General features: G+C 36.7%; 1 protein-coding gene and 1 long non-coding RNA gene across 3 annotated transcripts; one reads left to right on the top strand and one right to left on the bottom strand.

Moving 5' to 3' along the window:
• Positions 1 to 1,313: 1,313 nt before the first annotated feature.
• Positions 1,314 to 4,127, bottom strand: LOC121425265. Its single transcript, XM_041621289.1, has 2 exons — positions 3,979 to 4,127; positions 1,314 to 2,117 (listed from the first exon to the last, which is right to left on the bottom strand). The coding sequence occupies exons 1-2, from the start codon at positions 4,124 to 4,126 to the stop codon at positions 1,636 to 1,638; spliced, it is 630 nt and encodes a 209-aa protein (XP_041477223.1). The 5' UTR covers position 4,127; the 3' UTR covers positions 1,314 to 1,635.
• A 3,097-nt stretch (positions 4,128 to 7,224) lies between these two features.
• LOC121425714 lies at positions 7,225 to 19,465 on the top strand. 2 transcript variants are annotated; one of them, XR_005971524.1, is made up of 3 exons: positions 7,225 to 7,414; positions 17,454 to 17,667; positions 18,822 to 19,465. It is a non-coding gene; the product is annotated as an uncharacterized LOC121425714 (long non-coding RNA). The 2 variants fall into 2 exon arrangements; XR_005971525.1 differs by lacking the exon at positions 7,225 to 7,414 and adding an exon at positions 9,033 to 9,658.
• The last annotated feature ends 247 nt before the right edge of the window (positions 19,466 to 19,712 follow it).

Genomic DNA, 19,712 nt, shown 5'->3' with positions numbered 1-19,712 from the left:
TTCTTAAATTTTCAGCTCGCGCTTTCTCGCTTGCAGTATTTGATTAGTAAGATACGTATGATAATCATGATTACATGACTACAAAAGGTGCTTCATGACTGTGTTTAGATGTAATTCTAACAAAATCAGCAAAGGATGGCACTAGCATTAGATGACTATGGTGAGATATTTATACTCTTAGTGGATTCTAAAATATAATCCTTAAATTTCCTTGTTTAGGGTCAGTATATACAAAAATTTTAGCTCGCGCTTCGCGCTCGCATTGTTTGTTTAACGAGACAGTTAAGTATCATGATTACAAAGCAATTTGCTTATGTCAATTTTTAGCCCTCAATATAAAAAAATTTCAGCTCGCGCTTCGCGCTCGCATTATTTAATCAGTGAGATACATATTCGTTTGCTAGCACTGCATGTCGTTAAAATATCTCTATTAGGTCAGTATACCTAACAACTGAGCGCGCTTCGCGCGCTCCTTAAGTGACCCGAAATTTTTGCTGGTGCCCCCCCAATGCCGTGACCCACGGTACGCCACTGTAAAGAATATCAAACATGTTTTCAATCGTTCCGAAGAATTTTCTACAAGAAAAATATTCAAAGAAAGTGTTTACCGGTATATTGCTGAGATTTGCACCATGAAGACATAAAGGACCTGGGGTATTTCATCAATATCTGTCGTCTGATAACGGAACTTTGCATGGTTTTTGATTGGCTGAGAAGCACAGGGTGTCTGACGGTTACCATTGATTACTCTGGTAACTGCTTCTTGATAACCTGTCGGTGCTGACAACTTTGATGCAACAATCCCCAGATCGTCATAATTATAATTATCTACTATACTAGTATACCGTCACCACTCAAGGAGTTGTAAATGCATGGATACAAATCAACCAATATTATTACGTAACTATAATGTTGACCGGACATTGTCTGACACTCGAGTAAGTTCTAGACTGTCAACTTTCAGTTCACCATTGAATGTAAGTTTTCCATGACAATTCTTCCGATGGAAAATCTGCATAAAACCTTAATAAACCCTAAGCCTTATTTATTCTGAACCAAAATCTCTATTACAAGACTAACTCCCTCTGAGATATTAAGACCGGAGCAATTTTCATGTCGTATCACTGAATAATGGTTCCTATGACTAAATCTGAAATCATTTTTTGAATGATATGGTTACATACTGTATGCGAGAATTTTCGTATAAGGCATTATGTGAGCTAAATAATAATTTTGAAATTATAAAACATTGTATGCGACAAAATCGTACGAGGCAACAAAAAGGCCAAGCCCGAGGATGTTTTCTTTATGTATTATGTATTATGTATTTATATATTTATGCCAAAACATATAGAATTTGCCATCGAGAACACTGGAGAAGTAGGGGGTCGGGGTGGGCAATATTCTTCCTCGCTGTATACAGGTTAACAAACCTAAAACCCCAACACGTTAAGGTTTCTGAAAATTATCTGTCATTGGTACACTGGAAAAATAAAAGGTGGGTGCAACTAAGTACTGATCGAATTTGACACATTTCTTCGGGAATTCCTTTGTCGACTGAATGTTTTAATAGATGAGCTACACTACACGGATATAATTCAAGGTATGCACTATATCACTCGATCTTAACAAATTCTAAATCGTACACACAGCGCAAGTGAGTTCCTGACCGTCAATATAGGGTCCACAAAGCCCACTTCCAGCCACACATGAAGCTGTTACCATGTAAAAGAGAGCCCCATCTTCGTTTCCAGCTGTACCAGGCACTGCTTCCATGTCACGATCGAAACAAACGAACTCAGTACGTGCGTGACCAAAAGAATCTGACATGAGGTAACCACTATACTCCAGGCGCCACTCGTCAGAAGGGCACTTGTTCCGCGCAGGGATCATCAATTTGGTAGATCGTCCTGAGGGCGCCCTGCAGACTGCACATTTTGGTGTATGGTCGTGGATACCCTGGAGACGACCGATGGCGTTTATTGTCTGATATTCGGCAGAGTACAGCAGACCACGAGTTCCACCAGACTGATGTTCATCATAAATAGGGTCAGGTGGCAAACACAGATAGTTAGATCCACTTCCTGGATGTGTGTAGTGAGCTCCTGCTGCAATACCTACAAATTGCATACACAACAATGCTTATAAGTAGGGGAAAGCAGGGTAAGTTGAGCATAAGGGCAAGTTGAGCCACCAGCCCCAGGCAAATAATGAATGAGTCAGGAATTGTGTTAGTGAAGTGTATTGATGACCCATTGCATAACCCCTAACCCCACCATATTGTTTTCAACTTTTAAACAAAGAGTACTTTTTTAGGGCTAAGGAAAAATACAAATTTCAGCCAAAAAAGAAAAAAGGGATGTGAAATAAACAAGTGCTTACACACACACGTCTTAAAACACAATAAAGACAAACGAATAACATTGTTAGTCCAAGTATGGATCTTCATTCTTGTAATAGTGTTTTACATGATGCATAAGAAATATATGGATGCAAAATTACCGCATTAAGTTTGGAGTGGGGTGAGTTGAACCAGCCAACATGGGGTAAGTTGAACCTTAAAAAGCCATCGATATGCAGGCAGAAAGTAGTAAATTTACATGACTGTTCTCTCTTTTTTTAGAGGAGTTATAATTTATAGAGGATTAGCAAGTGAAAAGACTTTGAATAAAAAAAATGATGGTTGTTCCTCCATACATTTTGTACATTGTTTTTGTAGCTCAACTTACCCCCAGAAGGTGGCTATACTTACCCCACAGATGAGGCATGTTGAGCCATTTGACATCTCTTTTTTAAAGGTGACAATGACTTTCAGTGTGGGGTTTAGAAAGTTACACATAGGTGTAAAATATTTCAAAATAAAGAAATTTTAAGGCAAAGTACTTATTTCTACAAGATTATCAAAGGGATGGTCCGGGCTAAAAGTATGAATAGCTCAATAAATAGAGTAGAATTCACTGAGCAAAATGCCGAAAATTTCATCAGAACTCGGATAAAAGTTATTGAATTCTAAAGTTTAGCAATATTTTGTGAAAACGGTCGTCATGAATATTAATTGGCTGGGCTGATGATGTCACATCTCCACTTGTTATTTTGTATTTTAGTATTTGAAATTACATGTAGGTTTATTAAAAATAAAATCCTCCAAGAACTAGAAAAATTTGATTGACAACTGATATAGTGCATAAGACATTTATTGCTGCAACTTATTTCATTATAAGGGAGACATATAATTACACAAGTATAAAATAATGCAAAAATTATGATTTTATGTAATAACATAAAACGGAAAGTGAAGATGTGACATAATCAGCCCACTTAATGAATATTCATGACGACTGTTTTCCCAAAATATTGCTAAACTTCAATAACTTTATTATTTGTTATCCGATTTCAATGAAATTTTCGGCATTTGCTCAGTGAATTCTACTCTTATTAATATATAAATATTTTCAGCCTGGACCATCCCTTTAATTATATCAATTCTAACATGCAAAAAGCAAAAATGTTAACTTTTCCCGCCTTCCCCTATACAGTTCAGCAGAAGATTATATAACATGCTATTCGATTATCTACTTGCCGTTGGAATGTGCTGTACTCTCTTGGCCAATGCCACTTATAGAACCATCTTAGTATTCTCTTCACTTACATGTAAAAACAAATTTTACATTTGTTGCTGTAAATCTCCGTTGAAATATTGTGACTGTGTTGCACCCCGTTCCCCTTTTTGAGCGGAATTGCACATTCTTATATCAATTATCATTGTTATTATCCGTAGTTATTGTATATTCTAATTTCCATTATCTTTTGAAAAAAATATTCTTATATTTGTTGCCATATTGCGTTTAACTCTGTCGCAAAATACAGTTACTGTTCCCCCCCCCCCATCGCAAAGCTTTTCGTCCACTGAACTGCGTGAATCAATGAAATTGAATAAAATGTAATAAATAGAACGTATTTTCAAAAATGTTTTCTTACCAGCATAAACCAGTTCTGATCCATCAACACAAACATCTCTACCCCATCTTATATACACAGCTCCACTACTATTGACATTGATTACTGTATTATTACCACTCGTGTTTTCACTGCTACCATCATTCGTTTGATCTACAGGACTCGGCATTCCTGAAGAGGGGGGAACAAATGTTTTGATATAATTATGTATATATATATATAATATATATAATATATATATAATATATATATATATATATATATATATATATTGTGAAAAAATGAATGAAAAGAACAATGAAAGGCGTAGCTTAAATCAAGGTTCCCCGGAGCTATCTACCCTTGGGAACACTGGTGAGGCCGAAAAGCATTTCTGCCGGGAATCGAACTCGGGGGCCCCCAGCTTTCAACGCCGGTGCCTTAACTACTAGACCACAGAGGCAGGCTATAGTGGCTAGGGCGCCCCCGATCCGATTGACCGTCAGATTAACATATTTTCGACCCCACCAATTAATTTTTCCTTTGTCGGGTGTAGATAAGTTTTAAACGATAACAAACGGCCATGCCTCGGCTGAATCAAAGCAAGTGCTTAGAAAGAACTATTATCTTTGGAATCGTTCTCTCCGTCAATATTTCAGAGGGTCAAAATTTTATACAAGCTCGACCCTCTAAATTTGAGGTTAAGAAAATGCATGAATAACACCACGTTACGATTATATTCGTCGCTCGCTCGAATACGATGACACTAAAACTACATTATGTCAAAATTTATACATCAAGGTCTACATGTTTTCTTTAAAATGTTTATAAAGCACAGACCAATCAAGTTTTAGTGTTGATTTTTATTCTAATTCTTGGGGTTGCTTCGAGTATGCCATCAAACCAATGTAAGGATTTTCTCCTTAGTTTCGAAGCTGCCTAAAATCCATCTCCAGTTGGCTCCAGTTATGGCCAATGCTCGCTAGTTCGGTGAAAACCTATAACCTAGATAGCATATTCCAATATTCGTTAAACAAAATAAATTATTACGAGATACAGCTGCAACGTAACGCGATTTCAGAAAGCAACCAGTACAATTTTTTTTTAATGTTATTATAGCGCATTTTACGTTTTTTATAAAATGGTTGCTGATTAGAATAGGGTTATCCACAGCATTAAGAACTCCATATGGTTTTTATATTCTATATAGAGGTCCTTGTACAAGCAAGAACCGGATCTAAAGAACTGTTTAGGACCCTTTTCTGCTCCTCTAAAGGTCAAGTCCAACCCAGAAAATTATTGATTTGAATCGAAAGAAAACAAAAACAAACATAACGCTGCAAATTTCGAAATCGGATGTAAAATAAGAAAGTTATGATAAAGTTTAAAGTTTTAATTTTCGCTTATTTTTCACAGACAGTTCTATGCGCAACTCAGCGATATGCAAATGAGAGAGTCGATGATGTCCACTCATTATTTCTTCTTTTTTATTGTTTGAATAATACAATATTTCACTTTTACAGATTTGACAATAAGGACAAACTTAATTTAACCATAAACTGTTAAAATAATGGTAATTGCACCTGTTCAGGAGAAATAAAACTTTTGTTTCATTTGACAAGGAGAAAATTAGAATATTTCATATTTCGTATAATAAAATACAAAAGTATAATAAATACATTCATATAATAAATAAATAATTCGTATAATAAAATACAAAAAATACAAATGTGGAGCGTTGTGGCCCAGTGGATTAGTCTTCGGACTTTGAAACAGAGGGTCGTGGGTTCGAATCCCAGCCATGGCGTAATTTCCTTCAGCAAGAAACTGATCCACAGTGTGCTGCACTCAACCCAGGTGAGGTAATTGGGTACCGGTAGGAAGTAATTCCTTAGAAAGCTGAGTGCGCTATGAACGCCTAGCTTAGCCTGGTAATATAGGAGCGCTTTCAGCACCTAACAAGGTGGATATGTGCGCAATATATAAAATATCCTATATTATTATTCAAAGAAATATGAGTGGGTGATGTCATCAGTCTGCTAATTTGCACACTGTTGAGGTGGACTTGTCCTTTAAAGAACATTCAAGGTTCCACATACGGGACAAAGATGCTGAGTTTATAATTAAGATGATATATAAGACATCTTTGAAAAAGCAGAGTGACTTTCCTCGCTCTCTCGATTATGACAGTAACCATGGGCGACAGTTGGGGGACAGGGGCACCATTCCACATAAGGAATATCAAAGTCTTTGATGAAAAAGTTCAGAAAATTAAATATAAAGGCCTGTGTCGTGTCATTCGAAATTACCCTTCATCAGTTGAGAAAATAGCAACGTGGCATTTAATCGCGGGGCCAAACGTTTTTACGCTCTGTTTTTCCAAAGCTTTTTTTCTTCTAATACTAGCCAAACGTGTTCCCCCCCCCAAGCTTTTTCCCCCGCAGTCATATTCTGGCGGCAACTTGTTTAGGAGCCAAAATGTGGAATTAAAGCCTGCAAAAAAAATGTATAGAGGGTGATTTTGCACACAGAGAAAACCTCGTTGACTATGGGGCGCCAAGTGTCCGCCAGTATATTCTGTGCAATTCAAGCAATTCCGTACACAAAATGTGTTTTTATTCAGACGAAAATCTTTTCGTCATGACGCTGTTTTATTTCGTACACGAAATTTATTTTGTGTCACACAAAATTAATTTTGTCTCAACGAAAAAAATTTCGTCTAGACGAAATGTAATTGCGTCCACAAACTTTTTTTGGCGTGCCATACTCCGTCCAATTCACGCCATTCCGTACACAAAAGTTTTTTTGTTCATATGAAAATGATTTCGTCATGATGCAATTTTATTTCGTATACGAAATTATTCTTGTCACACAAAATAAATTTTCGTCGAGACAAAATGTAATTTCGTCCACAAAATTTATTTCGTACACACGAAATGAATTTTGATCTAACGAAATGGCACCCCAAGTGTTCAAAGGAAAATTCTGTAGGAAAATTTGTGTTTCACTCCAACGAAATTCATTTCGTCATGATGCAGTGTGATTTCGTATACGAAATTTATTTTGTGTCACACTTATAATCAATTTCGTCGAGACGGAATAAAATTGCGTCCTCAAAATTCATTTCGTTGCGATGCGAATATCTATTCTGTCGATGAAATGATTTTGTGTCACATCACAAAAAATTCTGTCGACGAAATGATTTTGTGTCACATCACAAAAAATTCCGTCCATGTAAAATAATTCTGTCTCTAGCTCTTTCTGGCAGGGTATATGAGATCGTCGCTGATTGGCTGCACCTTGCTCAAGCCGATCTTCGATCGATCGATATCCGGCCGCGGGACGGTCACACTCACAGGTCGGCATGTTGGTGAACCTTTCCTGTTTAGCTTAGATTTCACGTTATCATGGTTATTCATGCCAACAAGAGCTGCAAACAACTTCTCTAATTAGTAGAATGTGGACGGACATTGCATTCGTAAGTTCAGCTATGTTTGAATTACGTTGAAAACAAAATGGGAAATCGTAGTGGTTGCCATACCTGCTACTTTCATTTGCAAGAAGCTGTGTACTGTAAAAATTATAGTCCCATGTATTCAAGTTTGTGTACTGTAGTCAGACAAAGGGGGGGGGGGGATTGGTCTTTTCTGCACACCTAAAATGGTGAGGAATTATACAGGCTGAAGATATTTTGGCCTAGAACTTAGCAAATAATGTAAAATTCATACAGAGCAAAATGCTGAAAATTTCATTGAAATCAGATGACAAATATATTTTTTTTTAATTTGAAATAACAAATTTATTCAACAGTTTGGGCATGTTGGGCGGGCTTGGCCGCAACTTGGCGCAAGTTTACCCAGCCTCACTAACCTCGTACCCCGGGGCCGGGGCACTTGAACAAAAAAGTGGTGGGGGTGTGCCGCAGGAGAGACAAAAACGGGGGCCTTGGGCTTGGAGCGGGAGTATTGTAAAAAGGAGGGTCCTCGGAACAGGGTTTGGAACTAAAATTTTGTGAAATGGGGGTCCTTGGAAGTTGGAACGGATCGATCGCCAGCGTGTGAGTACGTGCGTATGCATCCCTATGGAACGGGCATCCGTGATGCAGCTAGCGCAGCCTCCGCCGGGTGCGCTCGCTCAGAGACGATGGTCGGACAGCGCTCTGTGGCCGCTTTTCACCAAAATTGCAGCAGATCAATGCGACCGGAATGGCGTAACGAAAAATATGCGAAGCTTTGGAGCGAATTTCTTTTTTCTAGATAAGAACAAAATGCTTTGCCTTGGAGCAGCTTTCTTTGTTTTTTTCTCAATAAGACAAAAATGCTATGCCTTGGCTTGGAACGGAAATTTGGGTGTAAAAATGGGGGTCCCCTCCGCGGCACATACCCACTATGCATTATATACTGAGTGCCCCCCCCCCCCCGGGCCTCGTACTAGTGTGAGTGCCCTAGCCTACTCCACTTACACGTATTGCGATGTTTCAGTCTTGATTCAGGCCCTCTTCAAATTCAGCTCCTCTGTAATTATGCTCTCGCAGACAAAGTCCGGAGGGGGCATTAAGCGTTCCACCTGTCCATTGATTTGCCTGCCTCCCCCCCCACCCCCACTTGGTTTCAGTGCAATAAATTGAAATATATTTGATTTTTTTTTTTTTAAATTTAGGTGTGTTGGTAGATGACACTCTAGGCACCGTGCCTATTAATTCCTGTGTTAAAAAAGTGAGTGCACGCGAATTAAAAGTTGGACTTAAATTACTAGATTTTAACATGGAACTCCATTAAGAAAACTATTTTTAATTAGTCCCTAGATACTACTTCTTTTCTTGGGGTATTGAAGCCTATTCGTCCAGAACTTGCTCAACTTTTGCGACTAGCCTTGTCGCCATAGGGTTGTACACATCCTCGTTTAATACTGATTGTCACGTGACACGGCAATGTGTGTGTGTGTGTGTCGTTAGGCTGTTTGGCCTGTATTCAAGGCGTTCTATCCGTTATGATTTTATATTGAAGCAGAATACATCAGGTATAGGCCCATGTCAAGTCAAATCGATACAGGGATCGAGGAGGGGGGGGGGGTAGAGCAAAAAATTCCCAGTCACATGGTATGAAAATGATATTTTTTAATGATTGTTCATGCATTAGGGCAAACCCCTGTGTGGCAGGAGCATGATGAGTAAAAAAAATGAAATAGTAGAAAGAAAGAGGCCGAAACATATGGCACGTGGGAATAAAGTTGCTTTATATGTTCCAAGCGAATGAAGCAAGCGAGAAAAAACCTTTCGTGCAAATCTAAATTTGAGACAGATATCTTACCTTACACTTTTCCTAATTTTGGTTTCTTTAATTCCCTTCATTTTTTTATATCTTGGTTGTACGTAGAACATTCGGGGGGCATGCACTGGGCATAACCCTGGCTTGTGTACCCCAGTGCTAAATCAGCAGGTGGGTTTTGATATCTCTGGATCTTTAGCAATTTTAAAACTTTTTATAGTTGTAATGGATGAGAAAATCCCTGCAATCTGATTGGTTGAGAGCAATGCAAAAATTTTACTGGGCTGCATGAACGATATCCCGATAATCAAAACGCAACGATATCCACTGTAAACAAGCAATCGTCCGAAAAGGTCATTGTGATGTCATCGCGCATGTACTGTTACCGTCGCTTGTTTACGTCAAAATTTGAATTTCGATCAAAGCAGAATGAATCAAAGGATGCAAAATGATCTGTAAGTACAAATACGGTACCGTAATTGTCATTGGGATTAAAACTGCCCACATACTCGTTAGTTGAGAAGTCCAGACATACATGTACGATCTAACGTTAGATCTATACTGCCCTGGGCTGGCTGTGCACAGCGAAATATCCACTGCAGGCCCAGGCAGGCGCTGGCCCCGGCGCGGCCCGCATACACACACACAGCTACATGTATTGGAGGTCGGAGGCTGCCTCAACTGCTCAAGATATAGTCAATGCAAAGCTGTATCTGGCATTTTGGGTATAACAATATCTTTGTGGCAACATTATCCAGTTAAGCCCATATTTATGTTGTCCAGGGTTATCAAAGTGTCTGCGCTCTGCATTAGATTTTGGAATTTTCATGCATCGATCCGGTAAATAAATCATGCGTCCAGTAAATAAATCATGCGTCCGGTAAAAAAAATCATGTGTCCGGTAAATTAAATTTACCGGACGCATGAAATTATCATGCATCCAGTAAATCATTAATTTTTGTGGTTTATTAAAAAAAAAATTCCATTCTATAAAACAGATGATGCATGGGTTTCTTTCGTGGGTCAGTGGAACTGTGTGCATGTGGTTACCTTGTACACAGAGTTCCTACTGACCCACTCTAACGCATCATTTGTATATAGATGGCTACTATTTTTTATTAAATCGCGAGTGTAGACCTAAATGTAATTATAGAAAAACATTTCGTTAAGGTTTTTATTTTTTTGACCCCCCCCCCATAAAAGAAGGAAAAACAATTATAAATGAAGTTATAATATACACCCCTTTAATGATTTCGCTTTTTCTTCTCTCTTTTCCCCTCCTTTTTTTGGGGGGGACCTTTTCGTTTATTTCCCAGTCTTCCCTTTCTCCCCCCCCCTCTCTCTTTCTTTCTTTCTTTCTTTCCTTTTCTCTTATCTGGATTTTTTTTCCGGTGAAATCCACTAGGGATCAAGGGCCAGCCTGCATGCCCCTGCAGCGGTTTACGCCTCTGCCGTGGTATACGCATGATCTTAACCCTAAAAAGACTGAATCAGCCCCCCCCCTCGACATTTTTCGTGATAAATCCGCCGCGCAAATCTTTTTGACCGCGTTGCTCGCTGACTTTTTACTTTCAAGTCTCGCACAACTTTTGAGACCAAAATTGTGACCCCCGGGTACACACTTTCGAAATTACGCAACATTTCGTTCGTGCATGCAGACCCAAAATTACTCAAAAACGTGAATTTGTGTACAAATCCAATACAAATAGTGTTTTTAGCCAAAATTCATAAATGTATTATTATTTTTCCTTTTACTGCTTAAAATCAATTTATTTTATCTTTTTCATGGTCAAAATAAAGTCCCTGACAATTTCCATTGAAAAAACAATGAAAAACAAAGTCGAAAAACAATGAAATACATAAGAAATTTAGAAAACAATAGAATACATAAGAAAATAAACATGATGTTGAAATTTTTTAAAAATAAATTTGATCAGATGCCTATCTAGAGTAGGTGAAACAAAAATTAGCATTTCAGGGGCATTATTTTATTAATTAGAGCAAACTAATGATTTTACGCAAAAATTAGCATAATTAATGAAACATGAGATTTTTTGCATAATTTGATGTGATAATTTGGTAGATTATGCCATGGGTAATGTGTGCCAATTTTCGTCGCGATCGCGCAATCGACGTCCGAGATCATAAGGGGGCGCTGAATCAGCCCCCTCCCCAGTCTTCTTAGGCATCGAAATAGCCCAGTCTATTTAGGGTTAATCATGATTAAAACTAGAGGTAAATCCAAGATTTTCCAAAGTAGGGGGGGGGGGTGGGGTGAATTTTCTCAAGTACAATTAGACAACTCCCAAAAAAGGTTCTCACTTAAAAAAAAACGGTCATTTTGTCTCACGTAAAGTGATGGTCACTAAAAATGAAAGTCATTTCGTTCGCGTGATATTCGGCAAGCTCCCCCCAAAAAAATAAATAAGAAAAGGGAAAGTCATTTTGTCCATGTTATATTTGGCAACCCCCCCCCAAAAAAAAAATTAAAATTAAAAAAAAGGTTTTAACTGTAATAATGATCGAAGGTAATTTTGTCTTGCGTAAAATTTGACAAATGAAAAATAAGATTGTCACTAAAAAAATGAATGTAATTTTGACCCACATAAAATTTGGCAAGCCCCCCCCCAAAAAAAATGAAAAGGTTTTAACAAGCAAAAAAAAGGCTAAAAAGAGAAAGAAGAGACAAGAATATGAACGAAATATATCCCCATTACAAATAATGCTGTGATCATCATGAGGGAGGGGTCGCATAACTAATATAATTCCAAAATATTTACTATAAATCTCAATAGGGGGATCGTGTAGAAATGCTCACCAACAGTGAGCATTAATATAATCCATTTTAATTTCAACTAATTTTATAAAGTATTAAATGTCTTCCCACCAAATGAAAGTCATATCGCATAACTCCAATTTGTATTAAGGCGTACATTTACCAAAGTCTTGAGTTTGAAATCAGATTCAGAACAGCATTGTCCAACCGGCAACCCATATTTTGGGTAATGTCGCCTATGAGGTCCAAACATTAACATTAATCATTGGTACTAGGAGTGTGTGTGTGTATTTTGAGTTTTTGACAGACGTATATCAATCAGGTTTGATTATTTACGTCTGGGACCGACCTTTAATGTCACAATCCGAAAGACGTGATCAGGGCTCGAACCTCTGCATCAATGTGTAACTTCCCCACAGCTTGGAGTGGGTGACACCATAGGAGTGGATGACACCATAGTAATAATAATAATAATATTCCACATATTTATATAGCGCTTAATGCATCGGAACGACGTCTCTAAGAGACTAAGCGCTTTCCAGACTCAGTATTACCACGGTCATCAGAACCTTGTATGCCTGCGTACAATGTATGCACCTTCTCCACTCCCTGGGGAGCACTCCAACAAGAGTTCCAAGACTCAATTGCTAGGCATACTACATTATACATAGGCTTTCACATCCTACCAGGTACCCATTTAACACCTGGTGGAGAGTGGCAAAGTGGATTAACGCCTTGCCAAAGGACGCTAGTCCATGGCGGGATTCGAACACACGACCCTCTGATAGTACAGGCCAAGTTTGAATTTGGAGTCGGCAGGTCAAAACACATTAAATATGCAATTTAGTTTCCGCATGATAATGTCTTTTTTATGAGTTATGAAATATTCTACTTATTTGAACAAATTTGGGTGTGTAGGTAGATGATACCAATACAGGCTAAGTTCGAATTCGGAATATGCTGGTCAAAGATCACAGCTCATTAAATATGCGAGTTGGATTCCTCACGATATCTTATCAAAAGTCATCAGATTTTTTAAAATTTGGGTGTGTTGGTAGATGATGATGCACAGCATTTATATAGTGCCATATATCTGTTAAAGACATTCCAAGGCGTATTGGAGGAGCCAGCCAATCTGGGTCGCCTACAAGGGTGCGCACACAGAACTGTGACCCGCAGGTATCTCCTCCCAATTACTGGTTGGGGGTATCCGGGTGGACCACTACACTGGGTCATTAAATATGCGAGTTGGTTTCTTATAAAATAACATCAATATGAAATAATCACGTAGGCCTTATATAAAAAGTGCAAAGGCAAGCAATTTTTTTTCTTACTTTTTTTGGAACTTTTATATATGTATTTAGGATGTATTTTGTCCTGAAAATTTAACATTCTAGGCACCGTTTGTGATCCTGAACAAGATGTGTGTGTTCTAGATAATTACTGAGAATGCCAAGCACGAACATAATTTTTAATAAGTGTTCTAGCATGATCCTGTTAAGGACTGTTTAACCATGAGGATGGTACATATTTCAATAATGGGAATGCGAAGCACGAGCTGAAAATTGTTGACATTCCGACCTAAAAAAAATGGTCATTTGTTCTATGCACTAGATCATAAAATGATAGGTACGTAACTAAATAATTGATGCGAGTGCAAATTGGGAATTTGAGTGTGGCAAACTGATTCTGTTTGGTTCTGCTTGCGTAGACTGGGGCCCGTTTCTCAACACCGTTAAGTCTTCTAACTTCTTAACTAAATTGGAAATAGTTAGCTACCTGTTAGCGAACTGTTTCACGAATCCCTCTTTGCCAAGATCGGGGACAACTTGACCAAATAGTTATGACATCTCCAAACCTGTCATAACTTACTTCTTTCTTAAGGGTCAAGTCCACCTCAGAAAAAATGTTGATTTGAATCAATGGAGAAAGACCAGACAAGCACAATGCTGAAAATTTCATCAAAATCGGATGTAAAATAATAAATTAATGACATTTCAAAGTTTCGCTTATTTTGAACAAAATAGTTATATTAACGAGCCAGTTACATTCAAATGAGAGAGTCGATGATGTCACTCACTATTTCTTTTGTTTTTTTATTGTTTGAATTATACAATATTTCATTTTTTACAAATTTGACAATTAGGACCTCCTTGCCTGAAGCACAAAATGTTAAAATAATGTAATTCCACGTGTTCAGGGAGGAATGACACTTCATTTCACATGACAATGACGAGAAATAAAAATAATTCATATTTCATATAATAGATTACAAAAGAAATAGTGAGTGATGTCATCAGTTTCTCATTTGCATATCGACCGAGATGTGCATAACTGTTTTGTGAAATGAAGCGAAACTTTAGAATGCCATAACTTTCTTATTTTACATGCAATTTTGATGAAATTTTCAGTGTTATGGTTGTTGAATTTTTCTCTTTTTATTCAAATAAAGTTTTTGTTGGAGTGGACTTGTCCTTTATGTAGTGATATCATGTGGATAGACTGTGACATTCAAATGAGCCTCGAAATTTGAAAATTTTATTACGTAATAATTTAAAGAAAAATGAATTATATAGCAAACAAGTGGGATAAATCATTCAATAGTAATTGTAATGCACAGAAATTATAACAAGTGTTAATTTAAGGTAGTAAAATAATTGAATTGACAAAGATTCTACCACTTCAGGTCATCCATAATTGGACTCGTTTTCAGACCCTTATCAAAATTTTAATAAATTCTTCCTCTAATATACGCATAGCATTCATAAAATTGTGCGTTTAGGTATCTAAAGAGTTTAACAATCCATGATAATATATTTTTTGATGATGTTTGGAATCCTGAAAATCTGTTTGATTATCATCATGTTAAAGGCAAAAAGAAGCTGCTGAAAACTGCTTATCTAAAAAAAAAAAGAGCCAATGGAGTAAATTAGAGTCAAAAGGGGGCCTAAGCTTTCGATCCTAGCAGAATCTTCGTCGGAGGCAAAATGACAAACATATAAAGTGGAACAACCATGATATAGACCACAAACATCCAACAGCAACACTAGAAACCATCATGTTAGGAAGAAAGCCTTATGGTTTACTTACGTAAACTATTCAAATTTTATATCTTGGGATAAATATCTCAATGTCCACTTACATGTGATTTTTTTTATCATGATATGAATTAGTGTTAATTTCATTTCCTCAGAAATTTAATGCCCATGTCTGCATGTTTAAGTACTTTTTAAGCATATTTTGCCTCTATTTTTTGCAACTTTTGGAAAATTTGCTATTTTGTGACTAAGGCTACGTCTGGTATGTACTTTCCACCAATAGTATCAATATGATATTAATGGATTCTAGTTAATCCTTTTGGGTAATTTTGGAACTAATTCTGTGTTTGGTAGATAAATAGGACTAACTTGTCCAGGTGTTGAGAAACGGGCCCCTGCTGATGAGTAGGCCTAGAGTTTTTATGCCCCTGCAGATGAAGCCCGGAGGGGGCATTAAGTGTTGCCCCTGTCAGCCCCCCCCCTTGGTTTCCGCGCAATAACTTGAAAAACATTCAATGGATTTAAAAAAATTTGGTGTGTAGGTAGATGTCACCAAAATACAGGCTAAGTTCACAGCTCATTATGCAAGTTGGTTCAAAATTTATTTTTTTGATTATATTTATATGCGTATTGATTTCTGCATGATATTAAGTTCAATCATATTGAATGGATTTCTGATCGCGTTAACTGGGGCCCGGGTTGGCACGTTTTAACCAGTGTGTTTTAAAACACATTTTTTTTACTTGTGTGTTATAAATAAATCCTCTTTCTCTTCCCCCCTTTACTCTTTCTTGATTGCTTTGTCATGTTCCTCTTCTCCCTGTTCAATCTTGCACAGCAATCAATATTAAGAATATCATTTTAACAAACAAATCTATGTGATTAGCTCACTTTTATCTACAATAAATTCGTAAACATGGCAGGGCCACACAACATTCAAGACTATTTTTGGAATGCATGCATGGTTACGCAGTTATGATATACACAAGTGCATATTATCAGATCCCGAATTGCTTAAAAACTTGATTTCATGTACAACTCAATGTGAGTCATTGCCAAAATTTGTATCTGTATCATTATTTTCAGAAATTGCTGAAAATTTCTATTAGTAATAAATTTGAAAATCTGTACATAAGAAAAATGAAAAAGTAAAAAAAAAACATTACCAGTAACCTACATAGACTGGGCTATTTCATTTCCTAAGAAGACTGGGGGGGGGGGCTTTATGATCTGGGCAGTCAATCATGGGATCACAGCGATGATTGGCAAACGCATTACCCATGGTATATTCTAAAAACTATAATCAAATTTTGCCTAAATCTCATTGCTAATTTACGCGTAAAATCAAAAGTTTGCTCTAATTAACTAAATAATGCCCCTGAAATGATCACTTTTGGTTCACAGACTCAATATATTTCAACATCACACTTATTTTCTTATGTGTTTATTGTTGTTTCAATGGAAATAGTCGGGGACCATATTTGACCGTAAAAAAGTTGAAATTAATTGATTTTAATCAGTAAAAGGAAATATAATGGCACATTTATGAATTATGGCTAAAAACACTATTTCCATAGATTTGTACGCAAATTCACATTTTTCCAGCAACTTTTGGTCTGCATGCACTTCCAAAATGTTGTGTAATTTCGAAAGCACATACCAGGGGGTCGCAATTTTGGTCTCAAAAGTTGCGCGAGACTCGAAAAAGTGAGTGATGCTGTAAGTCTGTGAGTGATGCGGTAAAAAAAATTGTGCAGTGGATTTATTGCAAAATATGACAAGGGGGTAAATCAGCCCCCAGTCTCATAAGGGTTAAAAACATTATATAGGCCTACTGATTGTTTTTAATATACATTTGATCAGAATTCCTGAATTAAAAAAATAAGTAGTTCAAGGGCTATATTTATAGGTTTGAATTGAATTTGTATTTTATGCCCTAAAATTGGTATAATTGATTCAAATGAAATAAAGCATATTGATTTACCCGAAATGAAATTAAGCTTTGAAACCCAATGTATATCAATTTTTCCATTGTGCAAATTCTCCTCGCCCCCCCCCCCTCGATTGACAAGACTCAGGACACCTAGGGACAACACGTATATAATCATGTATTAGGAATGAAATGTCATATTACTTATAAAGTGTTTTTTTTTGTAGGCATTCAATTTCCATGATTTAGTAATTTGGGGGGAAATATCAACTTTTCTGTTCAAAATTCATAAACAAAATTGTGGTAATCTCTTATTAAAACATCAAGAACTGAAATCTTATTTTATTTAGTGTATAGTTTAATTGATTTACAGAAAATTGCATCATAAAACAATAAAAAAACATTTTGTACTACAATTCTGCGGGGGCATCTGTTTCCTTTGGACACGTCAAACTTTCTTAATTATGTGTAATTGATTCTATGACATGTGTTTACATTTGCTGCAGATTCCCATTCAGCCATTGGACTGAACCGGTACCAAGACCGGAACTGTAACACAGTAAGGATGGTCAATATGAAGCGAGCTTCATTGAATTCCTCCAAGAGCTCTGTACTCTGTTCTGATCATTTTGAAGATGCTTGCTTTGACCTGGGCAGACGATACGTCTTAAACAGGATGCTGTCCCAACCATATTTGATTTCCCGCCTCGTCTTCAGAAGGTACAGTGGATCTATATCATACATGCGTTCTAAAGAAATATATATTCTGTTTTATCTACCTTTGTTTTGATAGAACATTGCTTTAATTATTCAATTTTCAGTAGCAAAATAGAGATGAAAATTATCCTAATCAGGAGGATAACCATGGACCGGGGCCTATACTGTGTATTTACAGTAAACTACTAAATAAATATATTTTTTAAAATTTGGTTTAACTCATAATCCTGGGCTACTTTGAGATTGCATAGCCCAGGGAGGGGGAGGTGGGCTTTTTTGGTCCCCCTCTTCAGATCTTGCCTCTGATCAAAACGAAAACCAATGCACACATCAACATCAATGTAATCTGCAAGCATGGAACTAAAGGTTACAGAATTCATTAAAATTTATTGTTAATAAATTATTTATTGTTAATAAATTAGTAATGCTAATTTATGCGTAATAGAGAATTCTTTGTTTTAAAGGTTAATCTCTAAAGAATTCCCGAAATTCTATGATTTCTAACAAAGTTGCTCAAAAATAAATGGTAAATGACATTTCTAATCTTATGTATTTTATTGTTTCTATAATTCCATATGTATTTCTTTGTTTTGGGGCCTTATGTATTTTATAGTTTTTTTAATGGGATCTGTTCATGGCACTATTCTGATTATAAAAAGCAAAGATTTGATTATTTTCAACCAATAAGTGCAAGAATAATGATAAATTTGTCAATTATGACTGAAAATAGAATTTCCATTGGATTAAATGTGTATACAAAATAATATTTTTGAGCAATTTTTGGTCCGACATAAACTCATAAAATGTTGCGTAACTGAATATCCGGGTGTCTCAAAAGCTCTGCAGAATTGACCAAAAAGTAATCATGGTACCTCATTTCTCATTGTGGACTTATCATGAAAAATGTGGATGGGGAGGGGAGCTTATTAAGCCCCCCCCCCGGGGCTAGATAGGGTTTATATATCATGTATATTTTTAAAAAAAATATCTTGTTGCAAGTCACTGCAAAAGGTTTGATTTCTAAACGAATATTGTTCTTCATGGATAATCGAATATTTGATTGAAAAATTATCTTTGAATAGTTATCTTTTCATTCTTGTATCTGTTTTTGTTCAATATTCTTTTTTCTTATTTTTTTATTAATTCGTCTCCTACAGAATTCACCCAAACCAAGGTATTTCCCAAAAGACTTTTCGATTCAGCAAACAACCTCCCAGATACTGCAAAGACACCAGTGCCAAAGTCTTCAGCACCTTAATTTCTCGAAGACCACTCCTACTGAATACCAGAAAGTCCAAGAGGGGTAAAGTGGAAGTCAACAACAATAATGGACTGTATTAAAACTTGGAGAAGAGGCTGAAAACCACACAGAAGTCCTACCTTATACATTACTTGCTTTTAAGTTTGGACAAACATTGATTTGCACAACTTTACAACAAAAAATTTACGCTGTGTGGATTCTGATTATTTAAAATAGCTCAATGAAAACGTTTATCACTGGGCATGTAACAAAAATGAATTCATTGAATTTGAAGATGTCTTACAGTATATTCATTCTGATTTGAATGTCAGAAGAGAAAAAAGTTTGTGAAAAGTAGGAATGACGGCAAGCTGACAGAAGAATAGAATACATGTAGGATAGAACAAGGCCACAGTTATAAATGAGCTGTTGGATAGAGACAAAAAGATGAATTAAGAATGGGGGTGATAGAGAAATAGAGACAGGAATTGGGGAGCCTGTGATGAATGCCTGAGAAAGTAAAAATTACCATATTTTATTTTTTTAAGGATTTGAACAGTCAGGAAGAATGTGGTCTTTTTTCTGTTGTTATTTCTCAAAATACTGGTATGTTTTGTGTACAGAAAGGGGTATAATCCTTTGCAATAATCACTCTCACAGAAAATATTAACTAATCAAAAGAAAAGTCAAATATTTCACTGATTTACAATTGTTCGGTCACTCTCATATCTAAAGTTACCCCCCCCCCCCCATCATTTCAAGGTATTGGAGAGGTTGGGCAGGACATGGCTGTCAGCAGAAAAAAAAT

Source organism: Lytechinus variegatus, chromosome 12, assembly GCF_018143015.1.
Source record: "Lytechinus variegatus isolate NC3 chromosome 12, Lvar_3.0, whole genome shotgun sequence".
In the NCBI taxonomy this organism is placed as follows: Eukaryota; Metazoa; Echinodermata; class Echinoidea; order Temnopleuroida; family Toxopneustidae; genus Lytechinus; species Lytechinus variegatus.
This window is presented reverse-complemented; position numbering and strand designations above follow the sequence as displayed.